The 21,819-nt window shown below is 42.5% G+C and overlaps 1 protein-coding gene across 3 annotated transcripts; it reads right to left on the bottom strand.

Moving 5' to 3' along the window:
• Positions 1-239: 239 nt before the first annotated feature.
• Positions 240-20,675, bottom strand: LOC126697515 (16 kDa phloem protein 1). 3 transcript variants are annotated; one of them, XR_007646214.1, is made up of 6 exons: positions 20,521-20,675; positions 19,810-19,875; positions 18,735-18,873; positions 18,306-18,441; positions 17,532-17,754; positions 240-350 (listed from the first exon to the last, which is right to left on the bottom strand). XR_007646214.1 is itself a non-coding variant. In XM_050394529.1 (5 exons), exons 1-5 carry the CDS (start codon positions 20,585-20,587, stop codon positions 512-514), a joined length of 468 nt encoding a protein of 155 aa, XP_050250486.1. In that variant the 5' UTR covers positions 20,588-20,675; the 3' UTR covers positions 240-511. The 3 variants fall into 3 exon arrangements, 2 of the variants coding, with proteins under 2 accessions (XP_050250486.1, XP_050250485.1); XM_050394529.1 differs by lacking the exon at positions 17,532-17,754 and having other exon boundaries at positions 240-571; XM_050394528.1 differs by lacking the exon at positions 240-350 and having other exon boundaries at positions 17,347-17,754.
• Between the last annotated feature and the right edge of the window lie 1,144 nt (positions 20,676-21,819).

Genomic DNA, 21,819 nt, shown 5'->3' with positions numbered 1-21,819 from the left:
TATTTAATAAATGGTAATTTTCCAAGTTGGGGTTTAGAGTTCAAGACTTCATAACGTTGCTGCTTTTTTTTTATTATTAGAAATTGAACGGGATCGATCTTATTGCTGGAGTTGTTGATTTTACTATTGGTTTGAACTTCGAAGGAGAAAGACAAACTTTGATAATAACAATCTCTTTTGTTAACATATTCTAGTTTCCACAAGAAGATTAGTAACCAACACATACTCTGGATAATCCATCTACTTCTTGAAATGTTCTCTCTACTACCGTTGGAATTAAGACCAACCACAACCGGACATGATTCCTTTACCACTCCAGTCTAAAGGCTCCAGTTGATTTGGACAGATACCTTTCCCCCCTCAACTTTAATATTGATCTGTTCCCTTCCCACGGATCAAATGGAGCATAAAATTAATATTACATATTAGCAGAAAAAAGTTTCATTGCGACTTCAATTGTCCAAAATGCACCATGCACACAAATTCCATGTGTACCAAACTGGTAGATGAACTAGTAGTCGTCGCTTTGCTTCCATCCTCCCAACTCTTCTCCATGATATTGCTCTTCTACCTACAATTAATATTTAAAAAATGAAAAACCACATTAATCAAACAAGAAATTGTAATTAAGATATCATGTACTCTTTTGGCTTATGGAACTCAATGCATCATTTATCACTCCATGCACCGACCATTTCAATCACAAGCAAAAACATAACAGCTGCTGCCAACTCCATCCCCTCTGCACTAATTAAATCCTCGCATGCTTGCCACTGCATAAATATATACACATATTGCTTTCAGCTCTCTCCCCATCTCCTGCATTGTACTATTGTAATACAGAACTGATTAATACTTTAATTCAGTACTTCAACTACCGAACAAAATATGGAGTTTAAAGATTAACTACTTACTAGAATAGTTACTTGGTAGTAATTACAGGTGGTGGAGAATTGCATATATTAGTTGCAAGTTGCAAGGAATGTAAGCATCAATGTGTGTTGACAGAACAGAAGAGTGTAATTATGTTATAGGTGTCCGAAGTTTGAAGGAACACAAAAAACAGGAAGAATTAATGGAAGTGCATAGACATTACAGCTGTTTGTGTAATGACTGCATGGGGTCCATTGTTAAATACGATTAGATCTGATTACCTAGATACCCTACCTCTCTTTCCTGTTTCATACTTTTAACAGTACTATTTTTTAGGTATGTTGTTGGACGAAAATAGCCAAGTAGCACATTTTCGCAAACTATGTTACAATCTACCACTATTTCGAAAATAGATAAGAATACACCACTTTTTAGGTACTCGAATTTGACGAAATCAAGTTTTCCTTTCCATGGTACTCAAATTTTCCACGGTACTCGAGTTTATGGGACTCGAGTATCATGGAAAAAATTTTTATGATACTCGAGTACCATAAAAAAAAATTCAAAATTTTTCAGAGCATATTTTTTCAAAGAACTCGAGTTTTTGAAACTCGAGTTTCAAAAAAATGGTACATCCCTACATATTTCCAAAATAGTGTTAGATTGTTAAATTTTTTGCTAAATAGTGGTAGTGGGCCATTTTAGCCTTTGTTGTTGGTACTAAATAGTAATTTAATAGTTCTAGGCTTGTGCGTGATTGTCAAAATCTTAGAAGATCTTACCATCCAACCCCATTAAAATCAGTGTAAAATCTTTCATGGGGTAGGATTGGTATGGGATCGTGATTTGGACAAATGTAACATCTTAGGATTCTACTCTTATAGAATTTTTACGATTTTATCCCATAGAATCAATTTGGATTGGTGTAGAATCGTTCCTATAGCTTTTAGGCAATAGAATTGACGTCCATTAAAGGTATTATAATTCTTTTGTAATTATGTGTATATATATATATATATATATATATATATATGTGTCTGAAGTTCCTTCTTGAAAACTTGAATTCTAATTTATTCATAATCCCAATAACTTAAGGAAAATAAAAACATATATTTTAAAAACCTCAACCTAATTTAATATAATATATTATCTTTTACATAAAAATGTGTAAGTTTTTAAAACTACATTTCTTAAGAAATGCTGCATTTTGAAACTGTGGGGCCCGGCCCAAAAATGATGGGCTATTCCAAGCTCAGGCCCGTCCGAGGAGTGTCCTGTCCAACGAAAAGCCTCATATAAAGCGCTATTCAACCCCAATAGTGTCAAGGAAACCTGTCCGAGGAGTAACTCCTCCTCGGACATCGCGAAGCCCAGACGAGAAACTTGCCCCAGCCATTTCAGCTCGTCTTCCCAACATATAAAACGAATTAAATTCAAAATATCTCACGGAAGGCTACCACCACATTAATTGCGCCCCAACCACCCTCTTGGCCGCATTAATGAGGAAAAGACTCCTGAACAGTACCGCCTTGGCCTCTGCAACTCACAAAGGGTCTGATGAGGGCGTCTGATGGGACAGGTGCTCAAGTGGATGCCTGGATGATCAACAGGTGTAAGGCTGAGATGAAAAGAAGAAGAATATATAATGTAGTGGAGTCCCTCAAAGAAGGGGACGGGAGAACTGTATCAGAAACAGAGAAAGAAATAAAATCAGACTTGAGAAAGATCCATTCTAGTGTTTTTCTATTTTCCTTTTGCAAACCATATTGCCCATGCATAAGACTTAACAAGTTCACTGAGGCCAAGTTCTTTGACCCATCCTCTACAAATAATTATTGTGGGTTGCGCTTTGGGCCAGGGCCTAATCAACACTAATTGGGCCAGGAAAATCGTGTAACCACAATTGGCGCCGTCTGTGAGGAGAGCTAGGGCATCAGCTAGTGCAACAGTCGAGCATGGAAGAACTAGATCCACACCAGGAGGATCCTCACCAAGCTAACTCCCAACGAACACAACCCGCCGAGTCCCAGAGGCAAAATAACCCAACCAACCCGGGCGGCAGGGGGAATCGTGAGGGGAGTGTGCATATCACCCGGACGAGTCAAAGTCACACAGAGATAGGAAGTCACGTGTCTCAGAGGCGAGATAGTCACCAGGTCATGCAGCGAGAGATAGATGACCTAAAGAGGAAGCTACGACGTATACAGCGAAGACGATCTCCCTCTGACTCAGGCGAGTCTTCTAATGCGGAGGACATGAGTTACAGACGAAGGTCAAGGACCCCCCCAAGCGAGACCTTTTCTTACGTAAAGGAACCACGCCCAGTACGGAAATATGAGAGCCCATCCAGCAGAGGTTCAGGGAGCGACGCCATGAAGAAGGCGTTGGATCAGGTTTCAAGATCACCCTTCACGAATAGAATCGAAGGGGCTAAGCTGCCAAGACGCTTCAACCAACCGGTGTTCGTCATCTATACCGGCAGAACAGACCCGGTAGAGCACGTGAGTCAGTTCAACCAGAAAATGGCGATCTATTCGCAAAACGAAGCCCTAATGTGCAAGATTTTCCCGTCCAGCTTGGGATCGATGGCAATGAGGTGGTTCAACAGCCTGAGGACAAACTCCGTAGGCTCCTACAAGCAGCTCACTCAAGCTTTTTGCTCCCGTTTTATTACAAATACCAGAATCCCTCGACCGCTCAGTTCGCTACTGTCCTTGTCCATGCACGAAGGAGAAACTCTGAAAGCATACTCGGATAGGTATTGGGAAGTGTATAACGATTTAGACGATAACCATGATAACGTTGCTATCAGCACGTTCAAAAGCGGCCTCCCTACCTGGCATGGCTTGAGGAAATCCCTCACCGGAAAGCCAGTTACTGACGTCCAACAGCTAATGGACAGGATCGACAAGTACAAAAGGGTGGAGGAGGATCAGCTGCAAGGGAAGGGGAAGGAGAAGGTTGTCCCCCCTAAAGCAAATGATTTCAGGACGGAACGTCACAATCCTGGTCAGCCGAGGAGAGATTTTCCGCGACAGGCTGGGCAGAGCAACCCGCAAACAGTGAATGCCGTATTCAGAGAGCCGGTACAACAAGTGCTGGAGAAAGTAAGGGATGAACCCTATTTCAGATGGCCCGGAAAGATGGCTGGAAACCCTGCCAATCGTAATCAGAACTTGTATTGCCAATATCATCAGGACCACGGGCATACTACTGAGGATTGCAGGAATTTGTGGAATCACCTGGATCAATTGGTCCGAGAAGGAAAGCTACGTCACCTGCTGCACCCATCGAGCAGCCATCCCGGCCAAGCGGCACAAGAACCTCGAAGGGACGTGTCTTTAAGACCCCCCACCGGGACGATACATGTCATCCTCGCTGCACCAGGAAGAACTGGGCCACCCATCCCCAGGGTATTAGCCGTGGACCGCCTTCCCTCCGAGGGCAGGCAAAGGGAACCCAAAAGGATAAAAAAGGGAAGCTCTTTGATATTGGGATTCTCGGATGAGGATAAGAGAGGAACAATTCAACCTCACGATGACGCCTTGGTGGTCACCTTGCGGATTGGGGGTTTCGATGTGAAAAGGGTATTAGTAGACTCGGGGAGTGCGGTGGAGATAATGTACCCCGACCTATACAAGGGGCTGAATTTGAAGTCGGAAGATTTGACAGCTTATGACTCCCCCCTCCTCAGCTTCGAGGGGAAGCTCGTTACACCAAAGGGGCAAATCCGACTGCCCGTGCAGACTGGGGCGGAAGTGGTGGAGGTGAATTTCATCGTGGTCGACGCTTATTCACCCTACACCGCGATAGTCGCAAGGCCATGGATCCACAGCCTAGAGGCCGTGACCTCCACACTTCACCAGAAAGTGAAATACCCATCCAGAGGACGAGTGGAAGAGATCCGAGGAGATCAGGCCGTGTCCAGGAAGTGTGTGGTGGCCGCCATTTTACATCGGCCCTTGGTCGAGACCTCGGCCCCAAAGAGCTTATAGCAACCAACCTCCTTGGCAAAGCAAGACGAGGGGCTGGCCGAGGAGATAAGGTGTGAAGGTTTAGATAGGGTTGCTGTCAGCAATGACCCGGAGAAGTTCTTTCAGGTCGGCTCTGAATTGCCCTCTCAGGAAAAGGAGGAACTGGTCAGATTTCTCAGAGAAAATGTCGACGTATTCGCTTGGGACGCCTACGATGCCCCTGGAGTTGATCCCAGCCTCATCTGCCACCACCTGAACGTCAACCCCTCTTCCACTCCGAGGAAGCAACCATCCCGACGCCCTTCAAAGGAGCACGCTGGTGCCGTAAAAGACGAAGTGGCCAAGTTGAAAAGAGCAGGGGCTATCAAAGAGGTCTTTTATCCTGAATGGTTGGCGAACACAGTGGTGGTGAAGAAAAAGACGGGAAAGTGGAGGGTCTGCGTGGACTTCACGGACCTGAACAAGGCGTGCCCCAAGGACCCATTCCCTCTACCTAAAATTGATCGATTGGTGGATGCAACCGTGGGACACCCTCGAATGAGCTTCCTGGACGCCTTCCAGGGCTATCATCAGATACCCCTTGCGCTAGAGGACCAAGAGAAAACGGCTTTCATGACGCCCATTGGAAATTATCATTATAAGGTGATGCCATTCGGGCTAAAGAACGCGGGCTCAACCTACCAAAGGATGATGACTCGGATGTTCGAGCCGCAACTGGGCAAGATCATTGAGGTGTATATAGACGATATGGTTGTGAAGAGTAAAAAGGTGTCCGAGCACGTGCAAGACCTTGGGACAATCTTCGCTATCTTAAGGGAGCACCGGTTGCGGCTGAATGCCTCCAAATGTTCATTCGGGGTCGGGTCTGGGAAATTCCTAGGGTACATGGTCACCCATAGAGGAATAGAAGTAAGTCCTGACCAAATCAAAGCCATTAACAGTCTACAGACTCCTCGGAACCCGAAGGAAGTCCAGAAGCTCACTGGCATGATTACGGCACTAAGCCGGTTCATATCACGATCGGCGGATCGATGTCGGCCTTTTTACCTCCTGATAAACAAGTGGAAAGAGTTTAAATGGACGGAGGATTGCGTTCAGGCTTTCCAGCAGCTTAAGGACTACCTGTCCCGACCACCCATCATGTCCAGTCCGGAGGCAGACGAGGTGCTGTTTGCCTATATCGCCGTAGCTCCCCACGCCGTAAGCTTGGTATTAATACGGGACGATAATGGGGTGCAGCGACCGGTGTACTATGTGAGCAAGTCACTACATGAAGCCGAGGTGCGATACCTACCCTTAGAGAAGGCAATTTTGGCGATAGTGCATGCAACCCGGAAGCTTCCTCATTACTTTCAGGCGCACACGGTCATCGTCCTGACTCAGCTTCCACTTCGAGCCATGCTTCGAAGTGCTGACTACACAGGAAGGATCGCCATGTGGAGTGCTCTTCTGGGGGCTTTTGATATTAAGTATATGCCCAGACCCTCCGTCAAAGGACAGGTCCTCGCGGACTTGGTAGCAGAGTTTGCTGAGCCCTCTATAGAAACGATGACCGAGAAGAAAGACCTGGGCGAAAAACTGGTTGGCACAGTTTCAGCCGGCGAGACCATGCATTGGAAGGTCTACGTGGATGGCGCGGCTAACCAGAGAGGATCAGGAGTTGGGATAGTATTAATATCGCCGGACGGCGCTGTCGTAGAAAAATCATTGAGACTCGGTTTCACGGCTACGAACAATGAAGCCGAATACGAAGCCTTACTTCAAGGAATGGCAATGGTTCAAAGGTTGGGTGGAAGAGTAATAGAAGCCTTCTCGGACTCCAGATTAGTGGTCGGACAAGTGATGGGAGAGCTGGAAGCTCGAGATACTAGGATGCAAGAGTATCTGGGACAAGTCAAACGGCTACAGGAGAGCTTTGAATCCTTCAGTTTAACGCACATCTCCAGGAGCGTAAACACTCATGCAGACTCGCTGGCCACTCTTGCCACGTCCTCGGCACGTAATTTGCCACGAGTGATCCTAGTCGAAGATCTAGTCAAGGCCAGTCCCATCAGTGGAAACCCGACCCAGGTCTATCAGATTAGACAGAGTCCCAGCTGGATGGACCCCCTAAGGAATTTCCTCCAAGATGAGATCCTACCGGAAGAAAGACTAGAAGCCGAGAAGATACGTAGAAATGCTCCTCGTTTTTGGCTATCAGAGGACCGCAAACTTTATCGGCGCTCCTACTCTGGACCGTACCTGCTCTGCGTACATCCAGAGGAGTCCGAGTCTCTTCTTGAAGAGTTGCATGAGGGAGTTTGTGGAAGTCACACCGAAGGAAGATCGCTGGCGCACAGGGCACTCACCCAAGGATACTGGTGGCCGAACATGCAGAGACAAGCCCAGGAATACGCTAAGAAGTGCGATCAGTGCCAAAGATTCGCCCCAAATATTCACCAACCCGGAGGGGTTCTCAACCCACTCTCCAGTCCGTGGCCGTTCGCGCAATGGGGTCTTGATATTGTCGGACCTTTCCCCAAGGCGGCGGGGAACAAGCGATACATAATAGTCGAAACCGATTATTTCACTAAATGGGTGGAGGCTGAGCCTTTGGCCAACATCCGGGACGTGGACGCCCAGAAATTCATCTGGAAGAACATTATCACCCGCTTCGGAACTCCGAGAACACTCATTTCCGACAATGGTCTTCAGTTTGACAGCAAGAATTTTAGGGAGTATTGCCGTGAGTTTGGGATCATTAATCGATATTCCACCCCCGCATACCCCCAAGGAAATGGGCAAGTCGAGGCCGTAAACAAGGTCATAGTGAACGGATTGAAGAAAAGATTGGATGAGTCAAAGGGGAGATGGGTAGAAGAACTACCGCACGTCTTATGGACCTATTGGACAACGCCGCGGCGTTCCACCGGTGAGACCCCCTTCTCAATGACTTACAGGGCTGAGGTTGTGCTCCCGATCGAGAACAATTTCCCCACGTTGAGGTCTAGCTCGTTTACCCCAAGTGATAACGATGAGTTGCTAGGAAGAAGTCTGGACCTAGCCGAGGAAAGAAGGGAAAAGGCCACGATTCACATGGCCTATTATCACCAGAAGTTAAGACAAGGGTATGATGCCAACGTCAAACTGCGGCCTCTGGGTCCAGGTGATCTCGTGATGAGGAAGATTCTTGGCAGCGCAAAGAACCCCTCTTGGGGCAAGTTGGGGCCCAATTGGGAGGGACCATACCGTGTCACATCCGTGGCCGGAATAGGCGCCTACTACCTAGAAGATTTGGATGAAAAAGCTGTACCTCGACCATGGAATGTAAATAACCTCAGGAGGTATTATTATTAATAAGAATGGCTTAGCGTATGTTCTCTTTCATGACTATTTGCCGCTTGCCAGTCTACATTACAATTATTTATAAGTTTTAAACAGAACCCAAGTCCTGCATGGCTCCTCGGACCACAGACTTGGGGGAAATTAATACTTAAGCCGATTATTTATAAGTTTTAAACAGAACCCAAGTCCTGCATGGCTCCTCGGACCACAGACTTGGGGGAAATTAATACTTAAGCCGATTATTTATAAGTTTTAAACAGAACCCAAGTCCTGCATGGCTCCTCGGACCACAGACTTGGGGGAAATTGTTACTTAAGCCAACTATTTAAAAGTTTTAAACATAACCAAAGGCCTGCATGGCTCCTTGGACCACAGACTTTTGGGGAAGTTATTACTCATGACAGCTCATAGTTTTAAACAGAACCTAAGTCCTGCATGGCTCCTCGGACCACAGACTCTAGGGGAAATTATTACTCATGACAAATCATAGTTGTAAGCAGAACCTAAGTCCTGCCTGGCTCCTCGGACCACAGACTTTTGGGGAGATTATTACTTGTGATAGATTGGGAGATTGTTACTTAAAGGAAATCACTTTTAATACATGCGCACAGCCTAGCACCATCGCGACCCTCAAATGAGCAACCCAAAAACTCATTTTCATTTTGACCGTTTGCCTGTGTCTACCTCGTTGCAAATGTTTAAAAAAGAACGCTATTGACATACATCCGTAGTAAGCAAAACGAAAATTTTATATTAATATTCCGAGTACATCAGAAAGAGAGGTCCTTACAAAAAAGGGAAAAATAGGATAACTCTCATTTAAAAGAAAAATGAAATAAAATAAAAAAATAAAAACTATTTACAGAGATTGAAAGCCTAAAAGGCTAGGCTTGAGCAGGAGGATCTTCTTTCTGCTCGGGCTGAGGAGGAGGAACCTCGATGGTAGAGTCTGCGGCAGGATCCTTCGCCATATCAGGCACAAGGACGGCATCAGGCACCGCCAGGTCCTGCTCAGAAACCACTTGGACGTCTTCAGAATTCGCACGGATCTCCCGAGGATAGAAGATGCTCTCGGGCAATCTTAGTGCCGAATCCGCAGGAACTCCTGCAGCGTCGAGAGCATGAGCCCATGAAATGTCGCAGTACTCCCTGCACACCTCAGGGATCTCCTCGGACAGCCTGGCCTCAGTCTCTTCGGCCCCGAGCTGGCGAGCAGCATTCTTCTCAGCCTCTGTGGCCTCTCGGATCAGCTGGGCCTCCTCCCTTGCCAGCCTCAGTTCATCCTCCACCTTTTGCAGGGCAGTCCTGAGATCCTGCACTGCCTGCCTCTCGGTGTTAAGGTTAAGCTGAGCCGTGTACAGTTGTTTGCGATGGTCCTCCGCCTGATCCTCGACACTCTTCAGGCCAGCCTCTGCACTTTTACGTCGGTTCTCCGAATCCTTGAACTCAGCCGTGAGTTTAATGTGATCATGCTTGAGGGACCCCAAGGCTTTCTCCACCTCTGTCCGAGCCTGGGTCTCAGCCTCAGCCAGATTGCGGCTATTACGGCAAAACTCCTCAACCACGAAGACCTGCTGAGTAATCTGCAGACAAAACAAGAGTGTCCTTAAAAGAAAAATATATAATCTAACAGGAGCAAGTAAATGGACAAAGCAATAAAAGGATTACTTACCAGCGCGAGATCCCTTTTAAGGGATAGGAAGAGCTCGGACTGAGTGCACCGCCTGTAGGCCTCCATGTCCCGAGGAAGAAGTAGGGGCTGCTCTAAGGCCTCCGCCACGTACCCTGCCCGACCACGATTATACTCTCGGACCGAAGCAGTGTAAGGAATGGCGAGCCCATCCAGCTCCAACTTTGGGTCCCATGGACGAGGGGAAGCGCGCACTTCAGCAAGGTTCCCCTCATCCCTGCTGTCCGAGGAGGTGCCCCTTCTGCTCCTTGGCGCCCGTGTGGTTTTCTGCTGCTTGGTCGGCTGGACAGTCACCTCGCCTTCCTCAGGCGTGTCCACCGGCCTCTTCTTCTTCAGGTCCGGGATAACCTTAAGGCCAGGGTCCGAGACGCCCTGGGGGACCACAGGGGGAAGGGTTTTGACCTTTGATGGACTTGGTCCCTTCGATGGCTGAACCTTTGATGACTGACCCTTCCCCCGAGAGGTCATCAGCTCCTTTAGAGACTTTCCCTTTCCTGCCATGGGCTCTACCTCTTCGTCTGAAGTATCGTCCGAGCAGACAACAATTGAGGGAACACCAACTGCAGAATGTTGGTCCTGCTCTACTTCGGGATTAGAAGACTCCACCAAGGGGTTTTGCTGAATTTCCTCCTCGAAGTAAAACTTATCTATCTCTTCTTCAAGGGAAAGACGAGATGATTCAGTCTCTTCTTCAACCAAGACAGCAACACCAGGCTCGTTTACCGGAGGTAGCTGCTCTGCCAAATAGGGATTTCTGACACCTGGCAACACAACTGGTGGCAACTCGTGGTCAGCTAGGAATCCGTCCAGGGATACGTCAATTCTAGCTAGCCTCGGACTGCCAGCCCTTATAGCGTGACCGACCGCCTGAAAAGCGCTGCTCAGAGGTTGGTAACCCAGAACCAAATGGGCCGCGTGCAACTGTCCGTCATGGGCGACGTAAATCTCCGACCTGAGAAGATAGTTCAGCGCTGGCACGTTCACAAGGCTAATCCGAGGAGCAACGTGACTCTTGTCTGCAAACAAACCAAGAAAAGTGAGGTTAAACCATGAAGTTTTTCAATTACAAAGAAAGCAAGAAAAATAACCCCTCAACACTAAATCCTTTCCCCAAAAAGGATCAATCCTAAGAGCGCCGCACCTGGGTTTCCTGCCCGAGTCGGATAATGAATACCGTCGGACCACTCCCCAGAAGCAATGAGGAAGTCATTCTTCACGGTCTTATTGGAAACTGGAAGACAAGAGATCAACCTAACGTCCTCATTTCGGGACTTAAGATAATACCCATCATCCCCGAGGCGGTGACATTCGTACAGATAAGCCACATCGTGCCAAGTAAGGCCTAGATTCATCCGCTCGTTTAAGACATCTACACAGCCTAGTATCTTGAACATATTCGGGGCACACTGATACGGCGTCAACCTATGGTTGAACAGGTAGTCCCTTGTGATCCTACGCATGGGAAGTGTCATCCCTCCCTCTATGAAAGCAATCATGGGGATAACGACTTCTCCCAACATCCTATCTGTCAATACTCCTTCCAGAGGACAGTACCGCAGCCCAACCCCAGGGGGAATGTGATATTTAGCCCTAAAGGCCTCCATGGCGGCTGGAGTTTTAACTAATTTTTCGAATCTACCCATCTGAACTGAAAGGGGGAAATGAAAGTAAAGACTGAAAAGAAAAGTAGAGTCCGATGAGGGAATTGAAACGGAGAGAAAAGCGAAATGCACTGGTACCTTCACAAAACGCTCAAGGGGAGGCCTGGAAATCTCTCTTGGACGAAACGCTTCACAAAAACGGCTACAGCGGCGTAACGGACGCAAGTGTTCGTGTATCTCTAGGGTTCGGTGGAGTTCTCTGGAATCCTTGGAGGTTGGTGAAATGCAGATGAAAGAAGGAACTGAACCCCTCTAACGTCTTATATAGCCGGGAGGAGAGAGAAAAGATCATCCCCGCCTAGAAATACGGGAAGAAACGATGGCCGTTCGATCCACGCCAAGCCGTTGGATGAAGGGAACATAACGCCTCCAGAAGTTAATGGCCACGTCTCGTAAATTGTAGCGCGTCAAAAGTAACGGTCCGCACGCGCGCCCCACGATCTCTTTATTTCCCTCCACTCACAAATATCAAAACCCCGCCTTTCCCCTCGGAGGGAGGTAAAAACCGGAGTTTTGAGGGGCTATTGTGGGGCCCGGCCCAAAAATGATGGACTATTCCAAGCTCAGGCCCGTCCGAGGAGTGTCATGTCCAACGAAAAGCCTCATATGAAGCGCTATTCAACCCCAATAGCGTCAAGGAAACCTGTCTGAGGAGTAACTCCTCCTCGGACATCGCGAAGCCCAGACGAGAAACTTGCCCCAGCCATTTCAGCTCGTCTTCCCAACATATAAAACGAATTAAATTCAAAATATCTCACGGAAGGCTACCACCACATTAATTGCGCCCCAACCACCCTCTTGGCCGCATTAATGAGGAAAAGACTCCTGAACAGTACCGCCTTGGCGTCTGCAACTCACAAAGGGTCTGATGAGAGCGTCTGATGGGACAGGTGCTCAAGTGGATGCCTGGATGATCAACTGGTGTAAGGCTGAGATGAAAAGAAGAAGAATATATAATGTAGTGGAGTCCCTCAAAGAAGGGGACGGGAGAACTGTATCAGAAACAGAGAAAGAAATAAAATCAGACTTGAGAAAGATCCATTCTGGTGTTTTTCTATTTTCCTTTTGCAAACCATATTGCCCATGCATAAGACTTAACAAGTTCACTGAGGCCAAGTTCTTTGACCCATCCTCTACAAATAATTATTGTGGGTTGCGCTTTGGGCCAGGGCCTAATCAACACTAATTGGGCCAGGAAAATCGTGTAACCACAGAAACATTTGAGCATGGAATAGAAGACTAATATTTGAGATGGAAAGAGTATTAAATTTGGGATATGACCGGTAGCTATTACACCATGCAATACCCCTAACTTACTCGCAAAAAGTTTCAATTTTTTCATCCTTTTACTTCTTTTGAACTTTTTTTTTTTTATATATATACTTTTTAACCTCTTTGATCCAATAACTGATATTAAAAATAATTTTCTTAACTTTTGATCACAACCATTCAAAAGGTATTGTAGGGTGAAAATGTACAATAGCTATTACACATTTACACCTTATCTTAATCCTTAAATTTGTATGTCACTGAGTACACGTAGTGTTATTCCACACCAAATGACTGAGTTCATGCAGGTCTTTCATTCACATGCTGTGTGATTAGAGGTTTTTTCTTTTTCTTTTTCTTTTTAAGTTGCGACCGTTTCAAATATTGAAAAATTTGCAAATATTTCGGATAGAGTTTATCGTTGAGAAATTGGGATTATTTTGAATTTTGAATAAAATGCAAATAGATGGGTTATCTTTTTTTCTTTTTTTTTTTTGGGATAAATAAGAACTAATTTGTATTAAAACATCTCTAGCCACCTACACAACACAATGGTTATGCGGAACGGAAGGCCAATTTGTCCTTACCCAACAAGCCAACAGACAAAAGAGTACCCTCTCTGTATTCTTACAGCTACTTTATCTACAAACAAAAGTTGATTGTACACTTTAATCTTGACATGTGACAACTCTCCAATAGTATTTACCCTCATATACAAAATAATACAATATGAAACCCTTTAATATATAGCCAATTAGCCAAGTCTTTTTTTTTTTTTTCTTTTTACCCCCATATACAAAGTTCAATCATACTTATCACTTAACTTATCAAAAAAAAATCAACTTTAGCAGATTTTACCCAATGCAAATCTTTTGCTCAGTTTTGAAATATGTTAAAAGGCAGGCTCTGAAAACAGGGTGTTTTAACTGTTTTTAAAACCGACTGGACTGACCTGTTCAGTTGGAAAATGAGTCCTAAACTATTCTGATAAAAACCAATGAAACCAAGAATGAGACGATCATTCCAATTTTTAAAACCGTGGACACCAAGAACTTTCAATATCAGTTGAGAAGATATGATATTGATATGATAAGTAGCTCGAAATAATTGTGTAAGCTGGACCGACTTGAAGATTTAAGTCGTCATGAGCTCAACTTTGTTGAATTCCTTGTGTTTGATACTTTGATCAACTTTGAATTTGTACATGACCCTAATTGAATTTATGAGCTTAACTTTGTTGAACTCCTCATGTTTGATACTTGATCGGCTTTGAATTTGTACATGACCTTAATTGAATTTAGAATTTGTGCATGACACTAATTGAATTTATGACGTAGACTAATCAATTACAAACATTTTCTTCACATCCATACATGTCTAACATTCAGTAGTGTAAATGATTTGTGTTTGAAACTTTGATCGACTTTGAATTTATGACACGACCCTATTTGAATTTATGACGTAGACTATTCTATTACTAACATTTTCTTTACATCCATACACGACTAACATTTGGTAGTGTAAATCATTTGTTAGATGTGAGTCATGTGACCAAATGTTGACGCTAACCCATTAATCCGCTTTACACCATAATGGTTTCATTTAAAATTGTTTTTTCAATTACATTTCAGGATGAACCGGAGAGTACATGTCACGGCAATTGCATTATATACCAGCATCCCCAAAAATCAACTTAGCTCTAATAAGTTAGTATTTTGTAATTCCAATGCCAATTTATTTCAATTTACACTAACACCACCACTAGTACTAGTTTTGGAGGTGAAGCCACAAATGACAAAACAGTGATTGTTTGGAAGGCCTCGAGCCATAAATATCAGTTTAAATTAAATTAGGTCTTGACCCAGCCAATAACACCTAATAATAACTCACCTCATAACAGTAAAGTTAAAATTTAAAAAAAAAAAAAAAAAAATTCTCTAAACCACAGGATTATTAAAGTTGAATCATCGTATAGAGTACATCAAAACACACAAGTTTTATTATTGAGGGCCAATATTTTGCGAATGCTCACTTGGAAGCTTTGCCAACAAAACAACTGTTGATGGCCATTTTGGAAGCCCAAGTGGAAAGGAGAAGCCAAGCAACACAGACAGAAAAGAGTTGGCAAATGGATAGAAAACCCATTAAGCCTAAGCGACAGGAATAATGGATCACAAGCTCATGAGATAAACAAATGAGTCTTGAGGGGTAAATGGGCTTAAAGGAGCTCGGAAAGAGAGAAAAAAGCAAACCATGAGCAATATATGATGTGGAAAAGTAAGAATAAGCCACAGCAGGCTTAAAGTAATGAAAGCAAAGAAAGTAAGGGGTTGACGGCAAGCCCATGAATCCCAAGGATGAGGAATAATGTAATTAGGTAGGGGAAGCCCAAAGAACTCAGTAAAAGCCCATGGGAATGCAAAGTTAAGAAAAGGGTCAAGGAAGCCGAAGGAAAGCAAATGGGCCGAGACGTCCAAGGGAAAACAAATGGGACACAGGAGTCCGCCAGTGATGTAATAAAAAAACCAATGGCCATACTAGGCCATTGGGAGAAAAATAAACAGCAGGCCTAAAAAGGCCCAGCAAGATTGAGGCAAACGACTTCGCAGTAGGAATGATAGAGTGGTATGATAAGAGATGGTAGCAGGAAAAAGGGTGGGCTGAAGAAAAGTAAAGCCCACCGTCAAGCAAGGCCAAGCCCCTAAATGAGGCAAGTCATAAAAAAAAGGGAAACCAGAAAATAGTCAAAAACGAACGGCAGATTATGTAGGCCAACCACAGCAAACACATGAGCAGCAGGCAGATTTTGGATATACATGAAAGAAAGGCACGCGCAAGGCCCAGACCTCACCAGCCTGTACCCAGCCAATACAGGACACGGTAAAGTCATGGGTCAGAGGTAAGAGGGCATGGTTTGGCGGTGGGGAAAGGGGAAAATCCTATTTTGAGGTTCCTGCTCGGGCTCTTTTGCAGGAAGTGTTCTGCTAGAATGACATGTCACCCAAAAGAAGCAAAGTTGAGTTGGAACCACTAGGTGCATGCCATAAGGGATAGGGAGAGAGAAGGCACCCACACCATAGCAGGAAAAGGTGCCACGGCAGACAAACAAACAAAATAGTTTTCTTTGGTTTGGCGATGGGGAGTAGCACACAAACGGACCAGTGGTGGTCGGCAAGTACACTCAGACCAGAAAAATGTGGTTAAAGGCTAAAATAGTAAAATCCGATCACGGCAGACACTATAAAAAGGCTCTTGTCATGTACAGGAAGAAGGACGACACAAGCACTACAGTATTAGGAATTTGAAAACCAGGAAATAGAAAACAAATATTAAGAAAAAGAAGTAGTAAGAAAAAAATGGGAATATTAGAAGAGAAAGAAAGAAAAAGATAGAGAGTTAGAACGGCAGACATGCACCAATAGGTTGATTCCCTCTCTCTCTCTCAAAATACAGCTCTCTACCAGAAATAAAGGGTTCTCTTGTGCACCAACCATTCAGATCCGCTTCCCTCAAAGTGATTATTTTTCACGGCAAGATCTCCCTAGGAGATTATTCACTTTGAGAAGAGATGTTCTTCCCTCTCTGGTTTTGGTCCTGCGGATCAGATTTAATCTGATTTCTTTCCTCTTTCAATCAACCCATATACTACCCACTTTTTTTCCCTTACTTTTCTTATAAAATAATTGTTGTTAAACTGTGATTATCTTTTCTTAAGTAAGGATTATATGTTTACCTTAATAAAAATGTCAAAGTACTTTATTTTATCTTATTATTATCATATTTGTCTACCATAACTCGTCTGAAACAGTTTTGCCCGCCGTGAGCATGCTCCTGGCAGACGAGGCATAGTTTGTGCACAAGCCGAACCAAATTGAATTGTAGTTGAACCAGTCTCAACTCCCTTACTCAGAATATTTGGACCCAGTATCGTAGGAGGCAGCCTAACTCAATTTAACCAAAAAGGCCCACTACAACAACCTAAACAAGATCAAATTCATGCCTTTTTTATTCTCTTTCTCATCCTTTGTGGCCTTGTTCTCTGAAAGTGATCTCTTTTAGGAGAACTTTTAGAGGTGTGGTTTGGAGGGCCCAATAGAGGGTTTTTTTTTTTTTTAAAACATCCTTAGAGTCCTCTATAAAAGCTAAGTGGATAGTTAGTGCAAGTTTCATTAACCTTAAACCACTTCATTTACTATTGTTCTACATAGCACACTATGTTTTAATGCTAAATATACCAAGAGGCCAAAATAAGTTTCTTAGGTCCTTAATTACACATGGAGAATCCTCTCTCTCTCTCTCTCTCTCTCTCTCTCAAATTTTATTATTTTGTCATATTCTAGGCCTGTCACCTTTGCTAAGGTGGTTTTCTTACTCTTTAAAAAAATTCTCATATTTAATAAAGAACGGAAATTTTCCAAGTTGGGGTTTAGAGTTCAAGACTTCATAACGTTGCTGCTTTTTTTTTTTTTTAATAAAAAATTGAACGGGATCAATCTTATTGCTGGAGTAGTTGATTTTACTATTGGTTTGAACTTCGAAGGAGCAAGACATAAACTTTGATAATAACAATCTCTTTTGTTAACATATTCTAGTTTCCACAAGAAGATTAGTAACCTACATATACTCTGGATAATCCATCTACTTCTTGAAATGTTCTCTCTACTACCATTGGAATTAAGACCAACCACATGATTCTTTTACCACTCCAGTCTAAAGGCTCCAGTTGATTTGGACAGATACCTTTCCCCCCTCAACCTTAATATTGATCTGTTCCCATCCCATGGATCAAATGGAGCATAAAATTAATATTACATATTAGCAGAAAAAAGTTTCATTGCGACTTCAATTGTCCAAAATGCACCAGGTGCACACAAATTCCATGTGTACCAAACTGGTAGATGAACTAGTAGTCGTCACTTTGCTTCCACCCTCCCAACTCTTCTCCATGATATTGCTCTTCTACCTACAATATTTAAAAAATGAAAAACCACATTAATCAAACAAGAAATTGTAATTAAGATGTCATGTACTCTTTTGGCTAATGGAAATCAATGCATCATTTATCACTCCATGCACCAACCATTTCAATCACAAGCAAAACATATCAGCACTTTTCATCACAAAAAAAGGAAAGAAATGACAGCACTATTTTTATCTATTTTAAGTATATTACTATTAGTAGTATACATCTTAGAGGCAAATATGTAATTTTGTGTTAGAGCTACATTATAAATCAGCAAAACTTATGTATAGTTCCTCAACGGTTATACCTTAGGTTTCCAAGTGAATTGTAGTTAAGGAACTATGCCTAGGTATGTCGTCAGGATAAATTAATTAACCCTAAACACAGTTCTCTAAGTTAAAACACACTCATTCAATAGGTCTTGAAATGACAACCTCATCCTTTATTCTTTCGAGAGGAGAAGGTACATATATACAGCACTATGTTGTTTACTTCTCATTGTAACAAAAGAAGCAACTAGCTCATAGCTCATATATAAGACTCAGAAATACCTTTTGGGTGAAAGTGACACCAACTTCAATCTCTCCGCAATAACTTTGGTCTTTGCGAACCACACTATATTTGCGAGGGTGTAACTCTGCAGTTCCATTCTCCACTCCTACTGCCATTAAATCCTTCACATAGATGCTGCATATGGAAAATTTGTCTAGCATGAGAAAGAACAATCAAAAAACAAAGATAGATAATGCACATCAAATATTGCTTTTCATACTCTACACTATCTCTCCAGTCACTTTTTCTTAAAGATACAACCTTGACATAATTCTATCATTCACCCTCATTGTTTAGGTCTCCATGTCTTTTCTAATTAGCTTCAAGCCACATAACAAATAAACCTTTCAGAATTTGGAGGAGAATTGTTTATGAAAGTCTTAAGAACATAAAATGTAACTAAGAAACATGCTGTTATGATGTCTTACGTGGCTTGCCCAATGAAGTCATCAGCGGAGAATGTGTCCTTATCCATGATGTTTAAAATGAGTTTGTATTGGTCTCCTTGTCCTGGATACTCTACCCTGAATGTAATTTTCTCATTCCAAACTGGAGATCCACCTTTACCTACACCAATATTGGCATGTCTCATTATTTCTATAGAAGAGGCTGCAACTAGAAAAGCAGCATACCATATATATATTTGGTTTAGTGCAGTGATCAAACAATTTAAAATTTGAACTTAGAATTGAGGCAAAATCATAAGGAACAAATGCAAGATTTAGAATTGACAGCAAGCCTCTCCCTCTCTCTCTCTCTCTCTCTCTCTCTCCATGGGTGATGAAGTGATTTTCTTTAGCTTTTGGTCCACTGAAGGCGAGCTGATGGGAGTCATGGGACATCTCTAGTCTAGGCAGGATATAAGCCAAGTCTATCGTTCCAATTGAGTTAGCTAAAACCTACAGGTGTTGAAGTTATTTTACATAAGAGTGGCTCAAAAGCAATTTGAGGAACACTTCAATTTTAGAAGAGACCTTAATGTCACCACTCTTCACTTTAGAAAAATGTTGACCTGGCTCCTGGCTTTCTTTTTGGGTTAACAAATTCCCTTTGAGTTATTTTAAGACCACAATATATCTCATACCCATTTTCACATAGGTCCACTACTTTTTTTCCACCATTCACAGTAAGCCATATAGGTTGTGAAAATGAGTGTGGAATATATAGGTTGAAGTCCTAGAATTCTCTTTTTCTATTTTATAAGGGCAACACTATGCTATACCAATACCATGTGTAACTAAGGAACCATAGCAGAAAATTCATAAAATACGATGTGGTATATTATATGTTAAATGCACAAAAAAATTAATGTATGAGTGATAATGGAGCTCTCACATTATTCGGTTTAAAAATTCTGGATTCTTTTGTAAGGGAAGCTCTTAATGATCAACAAAGATAACTTGGAGGCATGAACATCAGATATTAGCTACAATATTGAATTAGTGAGGCACAATACATTTTGTAAAAAGTGTGAATGGAAAGCAAGGAAGAACTAATAATTACCTTGGGCCACGCTGCTCTTGCGCTCTTGACTTTTGTATTGTATCAAAACATACGGATCCATACCACCTACCAAACACATTATACAAAATATGATAACAAGGTTAATTAAAACTTTCCCGCTTATACCAAAAACCAACCGATGTCTGAATCTGATAATAAAAAATCTCTCGTAAATATGATAACAAGGTTAATTAAAACTTCTCCGCTTATACCAAAAACCAACCGATGTCTGAATCTGATAATAAAAAATCTCTCGTAAAGTATAGACGTCGTAGGTTAAAATTTCCTTCCAAAAAAATTTTAGTTTAATTAAAACTATTTGAGCTAAAAAATTTCTAGCTACTTAATAAATTTGTGGATGTTCATGACAATGCTTAAAATAAAATGATGACTTATATCATGGTCTTGCAGCCAGCCAACACAGACCGTATGATAAAAATCATCTTAGTTTTTTTTTTTTAATTTTATTAAATGAATAAATCTTCTTGGTTTGAAGAGCAAGAAGAATAAAAATAGAGAAAATTCACACACAAAAAGAAAGGACATGGGCATATATAGTGAAAAAGAAAATAAAGAGATCAATTAGAAGGAAAACCCGAATTTCTTCATGGATGCTTCGATGCTATATATATATATATATATATAGCTTGGAAGTTTGGAACATAAATATAGATAGGAGAAGAGTAAAAGAGAAATTCTCGTAAATAATACCAAAGAAATCAGTGTCTCCAAGGCCTTTAGCATTCACAAGCAGCACCTCCATTAGCCCAATAGCCATCTCTCTCTCTCTCTCTCTCTCTCTCTCTCTCTCTCTCTCTGTGAAATTTCAGTTCTCAGGACAGGACTTTATAGCATGGTTTATATCGAGGAATTATCATAGATATCACAATCGTTGCATAAGTGACGGGCGGTCAACATTCTAGAATGACCAACGACTGGTCGTTGGCAACTCATGGGTTTCCCTCCAATTGAGTCAATTGACTAATACGAAACATCAACTGGCTGCACGTTTGGGTTTTAATTAAAATATATATATATAGGGGCAACTCATGAAAGGTTTCTATTTTTGTTAAGATAGAAATTCTAGTAAGTGTATATATGTCTGAAGTTCTCTATTGGAAACTTGAATTCCAATTTATTCATAAGCCCAATATGTTAATAAAAATAAAAACATATATTTTAAAAACCTCAACTTAATTTAATATAAGATATTATCTGTAAAGGCAAGTTTTAAATCCTAAGCCCAAAAAGTAATGGATTAAGGCTCAATGAGTCCAATACAATGAATTTGTAGAGAGTGAGCTAAAAATTGGGCTCTAATGAAGTAGTCAACGCTCACAATGAGCCAAAGATGGTCAGAAAGCAAGGAAAAGCAATGGAGAAACAAGAGTGGAGCAGAGAAATTCTTTCTCGGCAATGTCCAAGGAGAATAGTCCTTGAATAAATATGGTTCTCCTAGACTTTATTACAATTACAATTCTAAACGCTACAGTGTTTTTTCTTTACAAATCCTCAAATGATCCCTCTGTAATGGGATTTCTCATCTTTATATTACCTTCCTTTGCTTTGTCTCAACCCTCCACATGTAGATCAGATGGCTGACTCATTTCCTTGTCCCATCAGCACCTTCCTAAAGTCCTTAGAGAGCGTTGTAAGGCTGAATCGCACTGTTCAGGTATCACCTCTACATAAATGCGGTCAGAGAGTTAGCTACAGAGCATTTAATGCGGTGGTAGCTTTTCCTCAGATATTTCTCACTTTCTTCTTACCTTATCCCTTCCTGACGCTTATCCCTACTAGCAGAATCGCCCAGAATGTTGTCCCTGATGTCAGACCAACCCTTTTGACCTCTGCCTTGTTAAGCCAAGGTGAAATTTGTACTCAGACATACTTCTTGGGACCTTAAAACTAGACCCATTTGCCCATCCACTATCTTGAACTCCCACACTAGCGTCTACCTGTCCTTAGACTATTGAATGTCCTTGAACAGGACCCCTGGCCCAATACACC

This window comes from Quercus robur, chromosome 8, assembly GCF_932294415.1.
Source record: "Quercus robur chromosome 8, dhQueRobu3.1, whole genome shotgun sequence".
Taxonomy (NCBI): Eukaryota; Viridiplantae; Streptophyta; class Magnoliopsida; order Fagales; family Fagaceae; genus Quercus; species Quercus robur.
The sequence above is the reverse complement of the archived record's forward strand: the minus strand, read 5'-3'. Positions and strand labels throughout refer to the sequence as shown.